The sequence below is a fragment of the Oenanthe melanoleuca genome, chromosome 3, assembly GCF_029582105.1.
Source record: "Oenanthe melanoleuca isolate GR-GAL-2019-014 chromosome 3, OMel1.0, whole genome shotgun sequence".
NCBI lineage: Eukaryota > Metazoa > Chordata > Aves > Passeriformes > Muscicapidae > Oenanthe > Oenanthe melanoleuca.
The window spans coordinates 32,579,879-32,602,522 of record NC_079336.1 but is presented as its reverse complement, the minus strand read 5'-3'; the positions used below and the strand labels follow the sequence as shown (position 1 = coordinate 32,602,522).

General features: G+C 38.1%; 1 protein-coding gene across 5 annotated transcripts in view; it reads left to right on the top strand.

Annotated features, from left to right (window-relative positions):
- The window catches only part of SNAP91 (synaptosome associated protein 91), a 63,331-nt gene that overhangs the window by 19,902 nt on the left and 20,785 nt on the right, over positions 1 to 22,644 (top strand). For all 5 annotated transcript variants that reach the window (XM_056488164.1, XM_056488166.1, XM_056488165.1 and 2 more), the window contains exons 4-15: positions 183 to 258; positions 2,041 to 2,143; positions 3,745 to 3,838; positions 5,009 to 5,120; positions 6,423 to 6,529; positions 7,741 to 7,782; positions 10,845 to 10,915; positions 12,267 to 12,294; positions 14,034 to 14,143; positions 15,327 to 15,454; positions 19,137 to 19,151; positions 19,293 to 19,463. In XM_056488164.1, the coding sequence (XP_056344139.1) occupies positions 183 to 258; positions 2,041 to 2,143; positions 3,745 to 3,838; positions 5,009 to 5,120; positions 6,423 to 6,529; positions 7,741 to 7,782; positions 10,845 to 10,915; positions 12,267 to 12,294; positions 14,034 to 14,143; positions 15,327 to 15,454; positions 19,137 to 19,151; positions 19,293 to 19,463 (1,057 nt within the window). The remainder of the gene's footprint in view (positions 1 to 182; positions 259 to 2,040; positions 2,144 to 3,744; positions 3,839 to 5,008; positions 5,121 to 6,422; positions 6,530 to 7,740; positions 7,783 to 10,844; positions 10,916 to 12,266; positions 12,295 to 14,033; positions 14,144 to 15,326; positions 15,455 to 19,136; positions 19,152 to 19,292; positions 19,464 to 22,644) is intronic.

The following is a 22,644-nucleotide window of genomic DNA, read 5'->3' as shown; positions in this document are numbered from 1 at the left end:
TTATTAGAGATTCTGACTAAAAGTAGTTAATCTGAATGGACAAAGTGTTTTGGGGAAGGTATTGTGGGCTAAAAATGAGTGGTTTCATATTGTATGCTGAAAGTAGACTGGTAATCTTGCTGCTAGAAGGTACAAAGCCTTCAGATACAGCCTGTGATAAGAAAAATTACTTTCTGTTGCAGAGATTTATTCAGTACTTGGCATCTAGAAACACATTGTTCAATCTCAGCAATTTTCTGGACAAAAGTGGATCTCATGGTAAGCCTACTTATGTCTATAATCTTAACAAGATTTTAAATAAGATACTATTGTTAATTTGCTCCTTAATTCATAAGATATAAATAATATAAAAATGTGCTACTGAAGCCTTTTTATAAGTACTTAATAAATACAGGAGCACAAGTGAACTGATGAACAACTTCAGAAAAATATTTCTCATCTCCTGACATATTTTTATTCAAAAAGCGAAACTGTGCAAATCCTTTAAGTGCTGGTTAAAATCTAGGCTGGTTGAAATCTCAGCTATTTCCTTAGCTCTTATGGGTGTTAAAATTTGAAATAGAAAACTTTCCATTTAGTTTTTTGGGTTTTACTCAGTCTTAAATGGTAATTTGGTTGCTTGGGGACACTTTAGTGCTTTTTAATGCTTTTTAGGCATTGTCTATAACTTCTTAATGGTAGGGCTGTTGGCACCAAAGGAACTGGTTGGTTTTGATTTGATTTGAGTAATGAATTTAGAAAGGTCTGGGCAGAAATTAAGGACTTGTTCCCTCTGAATCTTAAAAGCCTGCTTTTCTACTTTTCCCTCTGGAAATTTTAGTGAATTTTCCTGTGCCCTCAATTTACAGAGGAAAAGCTTGTTTCATGGTAGTTCTAGCAGAAAAGAGGAAAATATAATTCTTCAGCTGTCAGAGAATATTTGTAAATTGTATGCAGACTGCAGACATGCTACAATAAGGGGCAAATTCAAAGCAATGCCACATTATTTCATCTCTCAATGCAGACATGTGACACCAAAAAAAGTTTAGCATTTTTTAGATGTGGTAACAGAAGGAACAAAGCTAAATGAATAGTAACAGTGTGTTCATCTAAGCTAAATATGTTATATGTGTGTATGTGTATGCTCGAAGACACCTGTGTTTGGCAGCAATTAATTCTGTTAAAGCCATACATTTGTGTTCTTCACTACTTTCTTTAAACTTAAATTGCCATTTCACAGATAATACACTGTGTATCATAGACAATGAGGCAACAGATTTGGTAGTGCTATGTTTGAGTTGGCAGGGATACTTAATAGTGAGAGATATTAAGGGAAAATATAGTGAATGACTAAATGGAGCAGTGTGGATTTTTAGAAAGGTAGCAAAAAGGGACCTGAATTGAAGAGGAAGATGAGTTTCCTTCTGTGCATATTTCTGTGACTTAGAGGAAGAAACTAACTGCTCAGATATCATGGGCTTGAAAGTCACTGAAGTTTGAGGCACCTTGTACAGTATTATGTGCCATGAGTGTTTCTGGTGTAGCAGTTCAAGGAAGGCAGTAATCTCTGTGGATGCCATCATGATTTCTTTGTTCTGGTAAACCAAGTCAGGGGAATTTTGAAGGTCCATGTGAGAGTTGGAGTGCCTAGCATCCATGAAACATCAGGAGTGTTTAAGTTGAACTTGAGCTTTGTCCTGGAAGTCATGTACCAGTTCAGCAAAAAATTTTTGTTAAATTGGTATTTTTCCCTGTTAATAGTGGGGTAACTTTTTGGCCATCAAGTAATGTTACCCCACAACTATGTAGGGGCCTCTAGCAGGTTTCCCCCAGAACCCTGCCACTGGTGCATTGCATTAATCTGTTGGAAACAGAGGACAGTGGTGGATTGTTTTGGTGTGCCACTACTGATTTTTCTTCAGAAGATGAAAGATATCTTCTGATGCATGTGAATCAGAAATCACAGGATCTTGGGGTCTATTGGCTGTATCTTATTGTTTACTAAAGAACTTCCCAACAAGCATGAAAATTAAATACAAAATGTGAAACTGTTTTTTGCAGGTTATGACATGTCCACCTTCATAAGACGTTATAGTAGATACTTGAATGAAAAAGCATTTTCCTACAGGCAAATGGCATTTGACTTTGCAAGAGTGAAGAAAGGGTAAGCAAAGTTCAGATACATAAATAAATAAGGTTGTCTGACCCATGAAAATCTTATTTGTGGCATTACATTTAGTTTTGGTTTCTCAGTAACACTGTTGTTATATGCTTTGTGTAACTACAATGAAAAACCTGATTTTTAAAGTACTTATAATTGGTTAAAAATTGCCCAAAGATGAGAGGAAAGACTGGGTAGAAAACAAATATTGAAGACCAAAATAAGGTGCCTTGTGAAACTGGAGCTTTTAGTGCTAGGTTTAACTCTTACCCTAATTAAATTTTATTGCAGTGAGACTGTGCTTAGGATTTGGGGAAGGAAAATCTCTGAAACTATGTTTCATTGCTCTCCAGTCACTTTCCCTAAGAAAGATGACTGATTGCAAACAAAGCCCAAAATGAATGCCTGAAGTTCTTAGCAGGCAACAGAGCAGTTATAAACTGAACAAAATAAGGTTGTAAACTGCTGGTTTCATTTCCTGCAAGAACTGTGTTAAAAAACCAGCTGACCCAGCCCAGAGTAGTGTGTCGGTATTTATGAGAATACTCCTCTGGTCTCTAACTCCTCTTACTGGGACTTTGAGGGCTCTAGATGCTCTCTTGAAGCACAGTTGGCACAGCAAGATGCTTAACGCCCACTGAAGGTGCAGCTTAACAGAGTGCACAGTAAAGATGCTCTGCTAATCATGAGTTGCATGCAGGATCTTTCTGGCAGTTCTGGTGTGTTCTGCAGCTTGGGATTCTGACCTGTTAGTGCAGGCATCACTACCAGGCTGTTGTCTGCTGCTTCTCAAAGAGCCAGAAAGTGCAGGGTCTGCCATGGCAGCTTTGCTGTGTAGCTGGATGTCATTCTCTTAGTGGGGGCCATACAAGTTCACTCTTGAGCGCTTGATGTTAAATAAAGTTAAATTTGGGCTGCTGAGGATTCCACTGTTCCTGCCTTGCTCTGAATTCCTGGAAAGGCTTTCTATGCCTGTTATTTCTGGTGCTCAGAACAAGGTGTGCTGCCTCAGAATAAAGCATAAAATAAGTAAGAATGGTGGTATGCATTTCCAGTCTGCACATATATACCTATCTGCAGCCAAAACAGGGCAATACATAATGATGGTTGTGCAGACCATAATAAGTTAGTCATAATCAGAGATAAAAATGATCATGCTTAAGGTCTGCTATAAGACTATGGATGACACTTAAGAAATGCTACACATCCATGGACATGTCAGCAATGAGTTGTCATTAGATAGTTATATAGTTATTATAGGCATAAGTTATTAATAAAAAACTTTGTGCACAAAGTGTATCAGCTCTCTAAGTACTTCTGTGGCAGTGTTTCTAGTTAGTCCTTTAAGCTCCCAGTGTCATCTTTCCATAAAGAGATCAATCTCTTGAGTTCATCACTCTAACACAAAACGTTTCCTCAGTTGGATAAGGGTTTTTTCATGCCAGCTCTCACGAAGATGTGAGGAGCAGGAGAATCAGACTGTGCTTTTGAAATGGTTTGAAATGAGTTACAGGTGCTTCAAGAATAAATCTTAGACAACAGATCAGTTTGGGGAAAGGGAGAGAGGAAACAGCATGGCTTCTAATCTGTATTTCCTCTTGCAGAGCTGAAGGTGTAATGAGAACAATGGCTCCTGAAAAGCTGCTGAAGAGTATGCCAATATTACAGGAACAAATCGATGCACTACTTGAATTTGATGTATGTATTGAAGCTGACTTAGTATTTACACTGGGCAGTGACTTATAAATGATGCATTATAATGAACACATTTCACCTTGTAGGTAATGCTTTACTCATCATTCCTTAGGAGGGCAAAAAATCCCCTTTTCAGTGTCCCACTGAGGTATTGTGGCCAAGGATGGCCCTTGCCCATATGTATGAAATGTAAAGATTGTACTTCTGGTTTTGGAGAGAGAGAACTTGGAGTTTCATCTTCTGCATCAGTGTGGAGGAAGAAATGGACAAAGCAAGGAGACTGAACACTCTATTTTCTGTCTCTTGGCAACCAACTTCTTTTTGGGGGGAAGGAAAACCTCATTAAGATACCACATGTGTGTTGTTTGACTTGCTCAAAATCTTCATCTGGTTTTCAGCTGTGAACTAAATTGCCTGAAGTTTAATCTAGACTGTTCATAGAAATAAGTGTGTACAATATATTTTTCATGTCATGAATGCTGGTGGGATTGTTTATCTGACTTAAGGATAAAAACAGGAATCAGTTATTGTAGGAGCCAAATTGGTTCTTCTGTTGTTTGTGGGCAGCAAGATACACTTTGAGGTGGAAGGCAGAGCCACTACCACTCTCAGAGAAAAGGCTTTGAAATACATGTCTCATTGTGCTTTCCATTCCTTAAATGGCATAGGAATTGTGATAGTGCTCAGAAGAGGAGGTATTGTTAAGAAAATAAAGACCTTTTAATAGCTAAGCATGTATTTTCTTCCCAAGTTCATGTGAGAAAGGATCTTGACATCATTAGTCATACATTAAATATATTATGTCATACATTATGAGATAAATGCATTATCTCATAGACTATTCAGTGTTTGTTGAGCTCTGCTGTAAACTGACATCTTTTGTCCATTTCATTAAAACTGTAAACTGCATTTCTGCCTTCCTCTTCTTCATGATAAGTGAAGGAGATAAGTCTTAGGATATTTACTGTTGATGTGGATACTCCTCTGCTGCAATGGATTATTTTGGAGTGGTGAAGAAAGCAATCATTCATCTGCTAACCAAAGCTTTAGTGTCTTAGCATGAAAACTTCAGTGCTTGATTCTTTCTATAACAGCACCAAATATCTGGTGTAAGACAAAATGTTTGATTGCATTTGACACTTGTTTTGTAAATAACTGGTATTTTATTTGTAGGTTCATCCAAATGAACTGACAAATGGTGTCATAAATGCTGCATTCATGCTTCTGTTTAAAGATCTCATCAAACTTTTTGCTTGCTACAATGATGGGGTTATTAACTTACTAGGTAAGTAACCTGGCTTTTATCTCACATACCATACGTGAGTGAAAAATCAGTTTCAGATCTGCTTCAGTGTTTTTTACTTAACTTCATTAAAGATACATTTTTCTTTACTCTTCTAGTCTTAAATGTGAAAAAATTTTAAGCAGTACCCTCTCACATTAGTGCTCTTCTGAGGCTGGATCTTCACATGTCCTTAAAAGTGTGTAGATTGATACTTTAAAGATAGTGACCATCTCTGTGCTTAAAGAAATGTACAATGTACATAATATGTCCTGCAAAGTTAGAGGCTTTTGCATTTTTAGGATACCTACATTCTTTTGTTATATATCACAGAATCAATTAGGTTTGAAAAGACCTCTGAGATCATTGAGTCCAACCTGTGACTGTACACCACCTTCTCACCTAGACCATGGCACTGACTGCCATATCCAGTTTCTCCTTAAACTCCCCCACCTCCCTGGGCAGCCCATTCCAATGTCTAATCACCCTTTCTGTGAAGGATTTCTTCCTTATGTCCAACCTAAACCTTCCTGGCACAGCTTATGGCTGTGTCCTCTTGCTGGTTGCCTGGGAGAAGAGACCAGCCCTCACCTGGCTATAACCTCCTTTAAGTATTTGTAGACAGTGATAATGTTATGTGATAGCCTTGTACAAAGTAATACACTCCTGAATAACATTCCTGATCTGCCTGAAAGCATGATTGCCAAAACTGGATCCTCTCCACAGCCCTACCTGCCATCAGCCTACAAAGTGTAAAGGAGGCTGTGAGCATATTCTGAAGCTTAGGCAGCCTGCAGGGATCACCAGCATGACACAATGGGTTTGGCATAAAAATGCAGTTGAAATTTCCCTGTTTGGGTTGAAATACGTGGCAGCTATGTTTAATAATGGACATAAAAGGACTTTAGAGACCTACTTAAGTGAAAAAAATACAGTTCTTTGGAGTGAAGACAATTTGGAGAAGACATATATTAGTATATGTTTAGGTATCCTTAATTACTTTGAACTTTAGCTGGGTGGCTACTTTACCTGCTTACTTTTCAGTCATTAAAAAAGTGGTTGACATCTCACACAGTGCTGTGGTTAGCTGGGGTACAATTTTATGGTCTGTATAATTCTTTAGCAGCTCAGCAAGCCCAACTTCTAAACTATATTAGGCAAGAGATGCCACTAGATGAATGTCCAAGTAGTAAATGTCAATGTAGTGTCATATTCTTGACACATGATTTTTCTGAAAACGAGACTTGCTGATATAAAATCTAATGTAAGACATCTTAACTGAAATTTACCACATTATTTCTTTAGAGAAATTTTTTGAAATGAAAAAGGGACAATGTAAAGATGCTCTTGAAATCTACAAACGTTTTCTAACTCGAATGACCAGAGTATCAGAGTTTCTTAAAGTTGCAGAGGTAAGTGGCTTTCAGTCTTCTGGAGGCTGGTACTTGAATATTTTGTGATTTTGTTTGGTTTGGGGTTTTTTTTGTTGGTTTGGTTTGGTTTTTGCACCAATGTAAAATATTAATTGCACTTTTTAAGTATCTGTCTCAATGGATCTTGGGTCCACTGGATCCATCCAAGTGGATCTGGATCTTGGATCTGCTTCTTTGGGTCTTGTAGTTAAGCCTGCTTAGGACTTCCACCTGTCTCTATGGTGCTGCCAAACTCAACTTTCCTGGTTAAATTAATAGATGACATGACTTCAAATGTTCCAGTATTTTTGAGAAATGCTATGATAAATGCATGCTTCTAGGACAGGGTTGAACATTAGAGGAAGATACAGCAATTGGGAATAGAAGCATGCAGGTTTTTTAAGTCTGTGTTTTTAGTCTTTACAGCCAACATTAAGTTAACTGTAATGTGAGATTTTCCCAGTTTTGTTCCTTGTTATCATCCTCTTATGTGGATAATAGGAATATTACATGGTTAATTAACTCCTTTGCTGGACTCTCATTTGTGGTAGCTGGCTCTTTGGCACAGGGTGCACATTTTCCACATTTCATACTTCATTATAATGGACAGTAGTAATGAGCCGAATAAAAATTTTTTTTCTTTGCTAATTCACTTATCTATGCAGAAGCCTGACAGACTCCTTAATGACTTGTAATGTCAGATATGAATATTGAACTTGAGGGAGTAGAGTACTTTAGAGACACAGGTCAGCTTTTTGGAGAGGGGTTATAGTGACTCTGCTTCAGGATTACGAGATGCTTGCTCTTCTTCTGCAAAAGCTGAACTAACAGCCACTCTGAAGAACCATAGTGTGAAGCAACAGGGCTATTAATAGAAGACTGCAGACTTAGACCTTAGTTTGCTGTCCTCTGAGACAATGGTATATGACCAGTGTATTCAGTATAGAGTATGAGTTTGGTATGTGTGAAGTCAAGCTCCATTTTCTTATCCTTTTATTTTAAATTGATATTTAATTTCTGGGGGGGAAAAAAAGACTGCTGCAGGTTGTTGAAGGTAGCTACTGGAAAGATGGACATGTCTTTTCTAACTTTGTAGTATTTTTCTAAAGACAGGGTGCATTATAACTTGAAGAGCTGTTCTACTCAAAATTAATGCCTGCTGCAGTGGAATAATGCATTTAGATTTTACCTTTACTCTTTTATCTCCACAGCAAGTTGGAATTGACAAAGGTGATATCCCTGATCTTACGCAGGTAAGCTTCTCTTGTAGTCTTTTGGGATTTGTGTAGTAAGTGAAAGTTCTGTAATTAGGGAAGCACATCAGGAATGCAAACATTGGTGAAGTTATGCCACCTACCATGCTGTAGCTGCTGGTCCATTTTAAGTATCGCTTCCAAATTGGCCTGAGTGCCTGGCTTTGTGTTTAATGTGAAAAGGATATCTACTTAGAGGAGATCCATGCTGAAGAGTTCACCTGTGGCACCTTTGATACCAGTAAAATTGGAACAGAAGAGCAACCCAAACTACTTAGCAGCTTCCTGCAGTTTTTGATAGCCTCTTGAAAGCCTGGTTTTAATCCACACCAGAATAGTGTATCTCTAAGTTAAATGCCACTTCAGAATTCTGAAAGTGAGACCTTATGAGAAGGTGGAGATTATTTATCTTTGTGGGTTTCAGATACGATGGGGCTATAAAGTCCAACCACTCTTTCAGCAGAGAAAAGCAGCATGTGCAATATCAGACCTAATCTTGAAATAGCTGACATAGTATCTTCCCCTAGCTCTGTACCTCAGGGAGTCTTTTTTAACACAGTCAGGGATGAACTAAGTCCTTAAACCAGGAGAAATCACCTGCAACCCAGTTAATGAAATATACTTTATAGATTTCTGTGGCACTGCTTTCTGCTTTCTGCTTGTGTTGTGCCAGCCTGTTCTGCATCATCAGTCAGTGATGCAGTTGCTCAGCAGCACCTTAGTTACTGCTGCCAGGTGGTTTCTTCCACCCCATGAGCCAGCACTTTAAAATACAACAGTTCTTTTGGAAAGAAGGGGTCTACAATGGTCATCTAATCAAACTTCCTGACCTCTTCAGTCTTCTCAGGTAGTCCCTCACAGCTGTATTCTCCCAAAGGCTGCTTGGGACTCACTTGCTAAAGCGAGCCTGAAACATGCTGTATAGCCCATGTGTAAGATCTTGACAGCATATTTCAGGGAGAAATAAATAAAAGGTGAACAATAAAACTGAATTTCAGCTAACAATTAGTACTCAATTCTATGTAGTATCAGTGGTATACCTAAATTCCTATAGCAAGCCATGGCAATAGTTGGGAGTATTCTGCAAGAAGTTGGTTGTGTTGACACTCCATGTGTATATACTCTGTAAATCTAGACAAGTGCTCCCAGTATTGTAATACAAGCTGATAATTGTCATCTTTGGACTTTGTAGTTTGGCTGCAAAGTTTTGGAGGCAGAGAAGGCATCTTAGCAGCTAAAAACCTTGGCTCATTTTTGTTTACTAGCATTTCCTAAACTATGACGGTTTTGACCTTAGTAGCTAGTGGGGAACCCATATCTAAGGTTCCAGCACAATGCTGGATTATCCAATATTAGATAGATTACCTAATGTTAAAGCAGTATCTAGAAGTAATTAAGTGATGTTCAGTGTTGCAAATTGGGTACCAGATAGTATTTCCTTTCTGAATTGTTCTGTCTGGGTAGAAATTTTCTGAAGCTTCTTCTCTGAATTCTGTTTGATAGCTAAGTTTTTTTAAAACCTTGCTGGTTTTTAAGAAACCTTTGACTAATATATTGGAAAGCTATCTAAAATGTCTGGAGGTAATTGGTAACAGAAAATCATGCAATCTTTTTTTAATTTTTTTTTAAACATAGCTTTTACTTATGTGTTAAAGTTTCACAACGTGTATATTACAATATAGTCTTTTTAAATATGTAAAAGCTTGAATCTATCTGGATTTTTTAGTTTGCTTTACTTTTCCTGAAGAATTCTTATAACTAGGTCACTTGTGTTTAACCAATTCTTATTATGCCCAAATGAATTGAAAGTTAATAAATATGCCTGTTAAAGCAGCAAGGTCAAGATGTCTTAAATATGTGCTTATATGTGTAGGATGTATTTAAACTCAATCTGTCATTTAAGATTATTTTGAGTGTTTTAAATTTCTGGATGTGTTAAGTTACTGGTTTTAATGCTGAAATCAATATGTAGGCACTGCAAGTACACAACTGTGCATTGGTAATAGCAGGTGCTATGCATCCTGAAATATCTGATTCACCCAGCCAGCTGGTTTTTCAGTATAGGAGCAGTGAATAGGCTGTTCCCAAGCATGTTTGATAATTATGTCTGCACTGAAATCAATGATATTATTTATTAAAAACATCACCGATATTGCTGTCAGGAATTGTGGTTGATCTGAAAGAGACTGATAAGGAGAACTCCCTGTTTAGAGACTGATGAACTGATGAACTTGTAACCTTGATGAAATATTCAATTATTATAAGCTACTGTGTCTCTCAAGTGTTCCTTCCCTGCTTGTTGATCTTCTGAGTCTGCCTATCCAGTCTCTATTTTTATACTAAGCCCAGTGTGCATTTACAACTTCTTTTCCTGTCTGCCATTGTAACAGCTAGTGCCTGTGGGTATTGGCTGCTGACCACAAAAAGGTTGCTTAAAATAAAACCTAAGATCAGGGATGCCTGTAAAAGCCTAGGTTTTTTTTTTTTTAGATGTCTAAAAGAGCAGTCTTTCTGCACTTCAAGCTAGCTGCACAGTAACCTGTGCTGGGGTACCATTTTGAGAGCAGGTTTTGTGATGCTGGGAGTCTTGAGCCAAAGGTAGCTCCTTCTGGGGGCATTGGAAAGGATTTGTTTTGTTTAGACTGCAAATGCTTTCTAACCCTCTGGTCATGAAAGAGGTGTTGGAGGGTCTGACTACAAGCAAAACTGAAAGTGTGACCTTGAACCCACGAATCTTAAAATCAAGCCTTGTATGCCTGTGCTGTCAATGTTTAACACTGATTAAAAGCATGATGAGCAGCACATCCTGGATTTAGGCTTCAGGTGCTGCATAGTGGAGGTAAACATTTTCCCTCTGCAAGTTTGGATGCAATAAAATATTTTTAAAAATAGGCTTTGCCTGAATACTCCTAGCAAGGAAATCCACTGTTCCCCACTGATGTAAATAAAGTAACTGCATGAGCACACACATCATGGACTTCAGGGAAGTTGATGCTGGATTTCAAAGTGTGATTAGATCACTACAGTACATTGAGCTGTGTACCTTTCTTTTTGCTTTCAAGGCTCCCAGCAGTCTCATGGAGACCCTTGAGCAACATCTAAACTCACTGGAAGGAAAAAAACCTGGCAACAAGTAGGTATATGTGTGGTACCATTTATCTAGGCATAATAGAGACAGTATGAGATTAATGTTTAGGTTTGCCTCTCCCAACCTCCTTTTGTGTCATTTAGCTAAAAAATAAGACAAGGCTTTTCCTTTCCTTTGCAAAGTCATCTTAATGACAAACTTTTCCTTAATTAATGATGGTGTGGGAAACACACAGAACAACTAGACACTTTCCAAATTTAACTAAAATTACTAGAGAAAAAAACACAAGAAACTGGGTTTGCGTGCTGCTAAGGCTTTTATCATCAGAATCTATTTCTTTTCTAATGGTTTTGCATCTTCATACTAGATACTTGCCATGGGTAAGTCCAGGAAGTATTAAGCTAAACCTCTGTTTTCTCTTTTACTGTTGCTATCCTTGCAATTTAGTGAAGGGTGAGTACATACCTTTACATGTCACTTGCTTGCGGGCATGGTTATGTGTATTTTTAAAAGATTTTCTTGAACACTTAGAAATAGATATTTTCCTTGAGTTGAGCTTAGCTGTTCTTTGCTTTTGTATTTAGTCATTAAGTTACTTTTTTGTCATTTCTGTGATTAGAAGATCTGGAAATCTTCTGTTCTACAGTTCCTAGGATTTATCCAATTCAACTTATGGGGTGGATGCTAGTTCAATACTGGTGCAGCTTCATCTCCAACTCCTCCTTTCATCTCTTAGATCAAAGCAGCTCTAAAAATATTTTAGCAGTATTTTCATACCTCATAATGAAAGCAAACAAATGCACTGACGTGCATTTTAAGTTATGATTAAGGCTCTGTCAGTTACTGTTAGTGTGATTTTTGTGCATGTGGGAGAACTTTCAGCTTGAACTTTCCAACTCACTGTTTTCATACTTTTAAATGTAGTTATTTTCAAGTAACCCTGACTTTCTTGAAAAGAAAGTAGACTTTGAAAATTTGCTGACACATCCTCAGAAGACTTATGTTAGATAACTGCTTTGGTATTGGTGGTGTTCTGCTGCTGTTGCATGGTTTTCTAATGTGGTGACATCTTGCCCCAGTAACTATTTCCTGCTGGATCCTGTAGTCCCCAGAGCAAGATATTTGCATGCAACTCTACATTTCCTCCATTTAGTAGAGCTTATTTAAGAGGCAGAATAATCCTGTGATGCCAGTTAGCTTAAAAGATTAATTTAAGATTTGAAGTAAAATTTGCATTTCTTGTCTAAAGTGGCACATGGGAAGTTTGAGAAATGTATAGGGCATGCAATTGAAGAGATCTTCAGAAAGCTTTCATGCTTAGGTTTTGAAGGAGTTTTGATGACCAAAAACATAGTTTCAGAGCTGTACTTATCTGAAAACCCCCTTTTTTTTCTAGATCTGGGGCTCCTTCTCCTCTGAGCAAGGTAAATACTGCCAGTTGCTATGCTGAATAATTCTTGTTCAGGTGGTATGATTTAGAACATTGTAAGGAGTTAAATTTCCATCTCTTACTCTACTTTTTAGACTTTGCCACCTAATTGACAAAATTTTATCTTTTAGTGGCTTTATAAATAGTGGCTCCATAAGAGTGTGTCACTGATCTGAAGGGCTGCTGTGATTGTACTAGTTAGGATGCTCAGGAACTTCACCTAGATGTGATGATTGCTCCTTGTGAAAGCATAAGATACACATATTTTTATTTCACCCTTTTTTTTTTTTTTTTTCTTTCATTCCACCTTAATTCTCATGTCATCAAGAAACTTGCTGCAGGGTATTTCTCCTTCAAATCCTTCACTCCCTCCACAGCTTTTTAGGAGGAAGTTCTGACTCTTTTAATCATGTGAAGAGCCAGGAAGAAAGGAAGACATTTTCATCCAATATATCTAGTTTCAGAAATGACCTTCATTAGTGAGACTGCTGACCTTTATTTAAAGCAGAAGTTGCCAGTGAAAATGCCTTGGTTTGAGTGTCAGATAAACTAATGAGCTTTATGGTGTTAGTAATAGTAGCTCCTGGTATCCCTGGAGCATTGCCAGGTGCCATAGCAGTGTCTCATAATGGGTGTTGTGGAGGAAAAACTCAATAAAATCTTCTGAATCTAATACAGAGGGTTCAATGCTTGATTCTAGAGAAAACTCTTACATTTCTTGCTGAAAAGCCCTTTACTAAAAAAAAACCACAACAAAACCAACAAAATGTAACCCCCACAACTCTGCTGTTTAATAGAAGAGCAGCTGGTGAGAACTGCATGATGACACAGAAAGTGTTCTTACAGCTTTAACCACATCTTCCTTGATGAGGAATTGGGACCATTATAGTCTCAAAGTTACTGAAGCTTTGAGGAGAGTCTAGAAAGCTTACATCCATCTGCTAGATTATGATGTTGGGATGGCAGTAGAAGAGCTCAGGAGAAAATCTCTTCAAATTTGCCATTTTTTTCCTTCTTGGAAGTGGTCAGAATAGCAAAAAATACTAAAATTAGGACTTGTTTTCAGTTGTTAGGAAAAGGATCTCTCTAGCATGTGAGATGCTGTACCAAAGCTTACAGTATCTTTTAGAATTAAATTGACACTCTGCAAGGTAACTTGAGTCTTCAAGTTCACAGAGGAGTTGCAATAGACTCTTCTGGGTGTCTGTCCTTGCCATACTTGAAGTATCTTTATCCAGAATTGGAGCAGCTAATGAAGCAAAGTCATAGGATGAGCTGTCTTTTTTATCTTCCCAAGGATTTAACCTTCAGCACTGTTGATGGCTCTTTAATCTCTCTTCTGAAGGTTTACAAACACACTTTTAACTAGTTTCTAACTAGTTTCTAATCACTTCTCTCACCATTTCTGTGGTTGGAGTACTGAGGTGCTGTTGTGGAAAAACAACTATTTTGTTCCATAGACAAAATGAAGAGTCTGACAGTTATAGAACCAACTCCTTTAGAATAAACCTTGTAGAAACACTTTTCCTTTTTTGGAGTCACTGTGAGGTTTCTCAGCTCTACCATCATCTGAAAACTTAGCCCAGTCTTCCTTAAATTCTTTCAGAGAAGAAAACAGCTCACAATAAAATGACCTGATGTCAAATTTGGGTTTTTAAAGTATGTGCATCTGTGCATGAGTTGGTTAGGGAGAAATGCTGGTACATTCAATGTATATTTAAAATATTTCTCCAGTCTTCCCCAGCCACAACTGTTACATCTCCTAGTTCTACTCCAGCAAAAACTATTGATACATCTCCTCCAGTCGATCTTTTTGCAACTTCATCTACAGCTGCTCCAGTCAGGTAAGTTAAAAAAAGTGTATTTGAATTACTGAGCTTGATGTAGGTACCAAAGTCATACTTGTAAAAGGAGGCTTGCATAAAAGACTTTGCTTATTTTACAGGTAGTTTACATCTGTTTTCAAAGGGAAAACCAGTATAGATCACAAATAAACTCTAACCCAATAAAACAGAAACAAACAAACAAACAACAAAAAACACCCAAAAAGCCACAAAAAATGCTGTACAGAAACTTCTAATTGTATAGACTGAAGTAATATGCAAGTGCAGAGTAATATTTGCTGACCTTCAGAATTCTCTTTCTAAAACTGCTGAATTAATATTCCCTTTTTCTCTTTTCAAATCAGATAATGAAACACAAAGATAATGAACTTCTGAAGATTAAAATAAAAAATAAACATTTTACCAATGAGAAAAATCTGAATCTTGCTTTCAGCTCAAAAACAGAATAAAGCACTTTTTCTCATTGTAAAGAGCAGAAGTGATTGAACTCTAGAGATGCAAAAACTCTTAAGCTTGAACCAAAAGTCTGTAAGATGTAACTAATTTAAGTGTCAAGTGAAGAACTTCATTGAAGAAAGAGCCTCTCTTGTTTGTTATTTAAATGTTCTAGATGAACAAGATCTGGTTTCCTAAGTAAATACCTGACTGGCTTAACCCACTGAAGTTTTGCCAGGTCTCTTCTACCTAAAGTTCATAGCCTGGAAATGCAGGTTTATTGCTTTCTGACATGGCATGATGAAGTATGGAAGTAGAATGGTGCTGGTTTCAGTCACAACAGTTATTTTCTCTGTTTTTAGGGACCACCTGGAATTTTGCATTTTTTCTTTTGGATGTTGTGGTGGTGTTTCTTTTGGTTTGGTTAGTTGGGTTTGGGTTGGACTTTGGGATTCTTTTGTTAGGTTATTTGGGTTTTTTTTTAAAGAATTTTAAGTCTCCCACATCTGTTGCAATGCCATTATCAGGAAATGGAAGTAAGTTAAGGTTCTCATCCTGGGTTGTGGCATATCCTTGGGACTCACTATACTAGAGGTGCTTATGGCCAGTGCTCTAATCCTAAAGCCTGAAAAAAAAGGTCTCTATTTCATTCAAACTAAGGTTGATTCCTTAATCCAGCCATGATGTTTTTTAAAAAATTGATACACATTCCTCCAGTATTTAATGTGTCTCTTCCTTTTCTTGGCAGCTCTTCCAAACCATCCAGTGATCTTTTGGATCTTCAGCCAGATTTTGCTGGTGCTGGGCAGGCAGCTCCATCACCTGCTCCTGCTCCTGCTGCTGCTGCTGCTGCTGCTGGAGGCACTTCATGGGGAGGTAGAGAAACCTCACTGTCAGCACCCCTTCTTGCAGTCTCCATCTCCTTGCCTGGCTGAACTGAAATCTGCCTCTTTTTCTGCTAGCACAGGATGTTCCCAACTCACTCCCAGGCTTCTGCTGACCTGACAGTCAGGCATCCCTCTGCAGCACAAGGCTACTTCTTCTTTCCAGGGATATGCATAATAGCATAAGCTGCTTATAAGGGCCTGACTGCAAAGCTGAGGGAGCCAGGATTATGTGACTAAAAGTGAGCAGGAAGGGGATGGATGAAGGTGAGCAGGTAGGGTAGGCACTTCAAAACAGAAGAATCAGAACTTCTTACGTGCTTATTGGCAAGGTGGGGGCAGAAACCAGCTCTTCTGTTCATGGAGCAAAGCCCACAGATCAATAGGAGGAGGAACAAAACTAGCTTTTAAATCAAAAGTGCATGTAAAGCAAATGGTGGCAATTTAGTTCTGCTTCAAGTGTGATTACCTCTGACAAGTTTTAACATATTTTAATAAAGTATCTTCCTTGTGTGCTTAGAATAATAATATGGAAATAGAAGTAGAGGGCTAAGTGCTTTCAAACAGGAATAACTAACCAGTTCTCTGAAATCTGACCCTGTTGTTCCAGGCAGCAGTAGCAGCTGGTGATCTGGAGGACCACAGTAAATGTAGGCAATACTCACTCCTGTCCTGTTAAAACAAGGATTTAGGCCAGTAAATGTGATTTAGTTTGCACAGTTGTAAACCCATTGTGATGCAATCTGAAGAGATCCTGTGTACAGCTTAATGAACCCATCAGCCCTCTCCCGGCAGGAATGCAGCACTGAGTCATGCTGACTCTGCTATCAGGGCTCATACTGGTGGCTTCTGCAGTCCCTGTTTCTGTTCTGAGCTGCAGTTCATTAAAGAGGACGCTGTATTTCAGCCACTTCCTTATGAGAGGATAGTGAGGGCTGTGATGTAGACATTGTGTTGCATATTCCAGTTCAATCTGTTGAATTAATTTCTTTTTTGTCCCTGCAAATGTCAATTTTGTTAACAGAATGGTAGTCTTACCCAGACAGCAAGACCAAAGAGCCATCTATTCTAGGGTGACTGGGACTAACTATTCTGCACTATTGTGATTGTGTCCTATTTGTCTTACTTTGTCATTGTCAAGCACTGAAATACAAGCTTTTGAGATGTTTGAAAGCATGAAATCTTTTAAGCAGTTGCTCATTTCTGCAATAATAGAAATAAAAATAAATAATAATAAATATTTTTATGCCATCAATATTGTAAGGTATTGACTTGAATAGAAATTCAAAGCTATTTGTTTTTTGTTTTGTTTTGTGGTTTTTTTTTTTTTTTTTTTTTTTTTTTGTTGGTTTGTTTGTTTTGTTTTGTATTTTTCCGCTTTTTGGACAAAGCACCCATAGTTTTAGAATTTAGGTGGTTTTATTCTTCTGAATTACTAAAAACTTTAAAATTTTCTAGTAATGGACTTAGTCATACTCCATGACAGAAAGGACAGCAAATTATTTTCCTGTGGCCAGAATTGTTACTACCCTCATTAAGTATACTTCAGTCTTATCTTTCAGAATAGCATTTTGCTAACTTAGTGAGCTTCAGCTTTGTCTGCTTTACTGCTGGCAGCAGTCCAGGTATGATGAACTGTTACTGCCCTGGAATCTTGCTTGCTTTTTTTTTTTTTTTTTTTCCTTTTCTAACTCTCTGAAAGAATAAAAATATTTCACCTGAAGGGTAGGGCAGTACTGAGGTAGATCCTTAATGCAAGCTAGTGAACTCTCCATTGCTGGACATTTTTCAACTCCTGACTAGTCTGAGCCATGACTGACCTGATCTGGTGTTGGGAGCACTGTTGTTCTGAGCAGGAGGCTGGACAAGTTTACCTTCCTTCCACCCAGGAAGAAGTGCTGCAGTTTAGAATAGCCAGGAAAATGTTGCAGCATCAATATATATCAACAGTAAACAATCCCGCTTCTCTCAGTCTCACTGGCAGTGTAGATTTTGTAGTATTTTGGCATGTAACATGCATTCAGTATAGTGGATTATATTTAGGGTTATACACAGTACATTATACATCTTGTTGTATACCCACTGTATTTCTGAATACACGATATGTCATCTAGCAAATGAACTATAACTTGTGAAAATCTGCACTTCTGTGCTATCAGGAGATGGTCTCATCAACATAGGGTAATATGGTGCCTGCAGCATACTGCAAGGAGAATAGATAGCCATTTAACAGATAGAGTAGACTATAGTATTACAAAAAATACAGTAGGTCAAAGTCTGCATCTTTGTGAGGTTTTACTCCTGGATATAAATGCAAGTGTGCCTTAGAACATGGATTTGCTAACAGTATTGTTACTTTAATATTTCTCTCCAAAAAACCACTGTTTTAAATAATTCCCATATTAAGACTATAATGGATAATTGTAATTTCACTGTATTGAGTTCTATAACATAACTGTATAACAAAAAGACGTTGAAGACTCAGCTAATAGAATTTAAAAGTTTGCCAACAGTTGTTTATTTCAAGTCTACCTGTGAGACATTCAGCTGGTGTGCAGTAATGGGATACCAGAGTGCTGCATTTTTAATGTACTGTTCTGCTCCTTCAGAATGGTATTTTGACTTAGTTCAGCTTGTGCTGTCTGTCTCAAGTAGAGCTCGCCCAAGGAACCAATTATGAAAATTGTAAAAAGCAAAAATGTAGGGTTTTGCTGCCTTTTTTTACAAGTATTCTAAAATAAAGACAATTTTGTGAAGATAGGGCTGTGCCTGCTCAATCGTTTTGCTTCCAAATGCTGACCCACAATAAAGCATCAGGACTCTGCTATTCAGTATGGATCAGATGAACCCATGACCCTGTTATGTGCACAGAGAATCTAGGAGCAGCACTGAGTTAGTAAATAGGTAGTGGTTGAGCTCAGACTATCCTAACTACAGAATAAAAATTTAATAGGACAAACTCATTCTTTTTTACATGTTTTTATAACTCGTTGATTTTTATGTAGGCAAAACTTCTGTGTTTGAGCTCAATCTGACTGATTAGAGGACATCAAATTGTGGAAAAGTCTGTCATTAAAGATGCTTCATTGGCTTCCAGAAACAGTTGACTAAGGAGCCAAACTTGGAGCAGAGCCAGTCTGCTTATGCTTATGCTGTCAACATTCATACTCCTCGTAGCAAGTGTTAACAGAGTTAGTTGTTCCTGCAGAGCATGTTTGCTCTATCATAAATGCAGAAAAAGCTCTTGAAGAGGAGCTGCTTTATTGATTTATATATTTATTTTGCACTTAACAGTTGTCCCAAGTCCAAGAACTGCCACCTGCTTCTCTCTCAGAATATATTTGGGGACTAGGGATGCCATGTATCATATCCTGTATCATATCCTATATAGTCACACTATTTGCAAGCTGCTCACCGCTAAAGTACCCTTGCTTTGGTGCCTGTTCTGTGAAGGGTTCTAGGGATATACTGGTTCTGTTTTGAAGAGTTATTAAACAGAATGAGCTTTGTCCTGTCAGGATAACTACTTAAATGTTAGAAAAGCAAGTGTAGAAATTATGCTTCTAGACATGTGATTTAGAATTAACATTTGGCTAATGAACATCTTCAATCTGGCAGTTCTACTAATTACTCTGTTTTTTTATTCTGCTGTCATTTTAATGGACAATCACTAGACCTCTTGGGAGAGGGTGAGTAGTATTTTCAATTTCTAAGACCTCTGTATGTTAAAACTTCTTACTAAAAGCTCCAGCTTTCTGGAGCTGAGCACTGTGGTCTTTGCCTTTCCCCTTACCTTTCCTGTTTGATCTTCATTACCTGGTTGCATATAGATAATCTGGCTGCACTTTCCGGTGTTACCTCTGAGCCACAGATTTCAGATCCATTTGCTCCAGAGCCTACTGCAGCTGCTGCTCCAACTACTGACACTACAACTACTACAGCTGCTGCTGCTACAGCCACCACTGTCACTGCTGCCACTGCTGAAGTGGATCTCTTTGGAGGTTAGTTTGGTTGCTGTAGTGCTCTATACCAGTTCGAGATGCAGTCGAAGCAATATTGAGCTCAGCTATGTAACAAAGCCTCTGGTTTCCAGAAGTGCCTGTATGTTGGATGCTAGGTGGAACAGGGAATATAAACTGCCCAACTACCTCTGTTTGCTGTGCTTTTAGCTAATAGATTCCTCATAAATGTTAAGACTGAGTTACCTTATGATTGAACTGCTAAGAACAGTGGTTCTCAGGTCCACATGGGGGTAAGCAGGAATTGTTTCCACATTATTCAATAACTATGCACTCTACTACAATTTGAGAAAAGCAGCTGTGCTTTTGCAGTTGAAGAGGATGGATGTGACAGTGTCCTTCCCTTTGTTACGTGTCATGCTTGTGCTGTGTTTTGTTTCTTTTGGGTATTTCCTGCAAATAGAGTAACAAGCCAGCTGAAATTACTGTATTTCAGCAATCTTGAATCTGGGTTTTATTTCACCCAGTAAATTGAAGGGTGTACTTGTACTAAATGCCAACAATAATGCAAACAATAATATGTAAAGTGAAAGGAAAGAAAAATATTCTTAGAGTTTAGTCTTGCTCATTCCATTTCTAATGTTCTCTGCTATCCACTTGAGTAAGAATACATATCCCACTGTATGTTGTCAGTTTTCTTGGTAGTCCTGTGGAGCAGGAGGCTTCCCCACAGCATGCCAGAAATTATGTTTCTTTTGAACAATATACCAGCCTAGTAATGGTGAAATCTTCTCATTTACAAAGTATGTTTAAGATCATCTGACCACTGTGTTTTTCTAGTTTTCTCTTCTCTCATACATTCTTCCAGAATGACAGGGGATGTCAGGAATAAGTAGTAACTTATTTGTTATCGAGACTGAATTCCAGTATCTTCTCTGTGGGGTGTGTTTATCTATCATTTCTATTAACAGGAGTGTCAGAGAGGTCTCATAAATAAGCAGTTTGACTACAAAGGTGTTTCCTTAAGACTGAAAGTTCCCAGTTAGAATTTTTTTTTTAGTTTAGGGCTGGCTTCAACAGACAGCACCAAAATATCCCCTGGCAAAGTGCTGTAAAGAAAGGAGTACTACTGCTACTTGCTGCTTACCCCTCCTTTTAAAAGATTGATAATAATCCAAGTGCCACAAGGTCAGCCAGTTGAGAAGCATCTTCAGAATTGTCATGGGCAAGGTTTTGGAAGCCACTGGAAGTGAGAGAGAGTGAGATGCTGGTTGCTCTCAGGAGCCTGTTGCAGAAGCTGGGGCCTGTGCTCATTAACAACTGCAGATGCATAGAGTGTGGAACTTACCAGTATGCAAGAACTGAGGTTTAGCCAGTCTTGGGTACTACACCTTCAAATTGAATTAATAACTTATTAACTTAGTAATTTAATAACTAAATTAGAAATTAATTAATTTCTTAATAGGTATATGACTTTTTGAAAAATGAAAGAATAGTTAAATGGATAGAAATCACTGTAAATTTGAGCCAGGGTTAGAAAAACAACTACCTGTGCTTGTTCTTCCAGTACTACAGCAACAAGATGCAATTTTTTTTTCTACCTTTTCTACTACTCTGTGCCTGGAAAAACAGATACTGCCAGATCATGCCTGCTTCCAGGCTTGTCAGGCAGAGACCTGGATGTGTTTAGTTTCTAGAGATTTAACTGATCATTAGATAACTTAGTGACGCACGTTAGGAAGTGGAGCTTCATCCTTCAGTGTGGAAAGAATTTCACTCTTATGGTATGCAGACTTCTGTGACTTGATCTCTTCCTTTAAAGAGAATGTATTTGTCACTCAAATGCAATAAATCTCCAGTGGATTATATATTAGATGCATACTGACTTTTTTTTTTCCTGGAACACTTCAGAATGAAGCAAGGTTCTATTATTTATGATAGCAGAAAACCTCTAGTTCTCAATGAGAAAAATCTCTAGACACACTCAGCAGTAAAGATACTTTTGCAGTGCCTTCAAGACACCCAGTGGACAGACTAAGATCCATGAGTCTGTACTGAACTTCTATTTCTCTGCTCATGGTTTGAGTGTTTTGTTTCTTTGTTTTTGTTCATTTTTTTTTCCTGAAGGCTGTGCTGTAAATGTATTCCAACATCATATACTAGCATTCCTTGTTACCTTGAGACCACAGGAAGTGGTTGTTCTTGGCCAGACACTGCTGTTCTCTAGTTTTTGTGATGCTAGACATGCTTACACTTAATCCTATTAAGTAGGTATTTCACCTTTGAGGTCTGCTAGAGGTACAGACTTCAAGGTCACCTTAACTTCTTGCAGCTTGCCAGTGCTTTGTTGCCTCACAAGATTTCTTGTGGTCAGGTATGGTAGAAGAAGGTACAGGAGCAGTGATCTCAGGAGAAAGAATGTAGAGTCTTCAGGGAGTGTCTGTGTAGGGAAAGAAGCTGAAAGCTGCAGGGAAAGGGAGACAAGATGAAGGAAGAAGCAGTAGAGGAGGCTTTGGGATTGCTGTTGACTGCACTGTATGGCTGATAGGAGTTTGCATGCTGCCTGGACTGGGCTTTGTCTTTGAGAGATAAGAAATGCATTATGTGCTCATTGCTAATATGGTATTGGAAAGCAGATGAGAAATGCAGGATTGATCCAGCATAGCTTTTTTAAATAATTCCATCTGATTAATAGGGAGGCTTTAGTTACCTGGGCCAACTTGAGGAACTTCTAATCATGTTTCAAAGATAAACAAGAGAGGCTGTTTTCAAAGTGCAGCTGGAATCATTCCCGTGAAAGAGAAATGCAAAGGTAGAAGAAAGAAAAAATACTTTGAGATGTCGCTCAGTAATTGAATTTGGACACGGGATTTTTGGACATGTGTAATGTGTTCTTGATTTACATTTTGTTGTGGGATTACTCTGTAATCAGTGCAAGTAACAAGTCATGGCAGACACTGTGCAAATATCAGTTATTAGGCATTAGGATGACTCAAACTGTAAATGGGCAGAACTCTGGTCTTCCTGTGAAGAAACTACAGGCAAAGTGATGAAGAGTTTTGGCAGTTAAGGGCTAATGAGTGTCCCTGATGCTGGTACATGCTGGTATAGCAAGCTAGCACTTAGTTAATAAATAATAAACAAACAACAAACACTTTGCATAATTATTATTATCTCCTAGCTCGGAGCATAGTGAAATATTTCATTCTAACTCAGGTCAGGT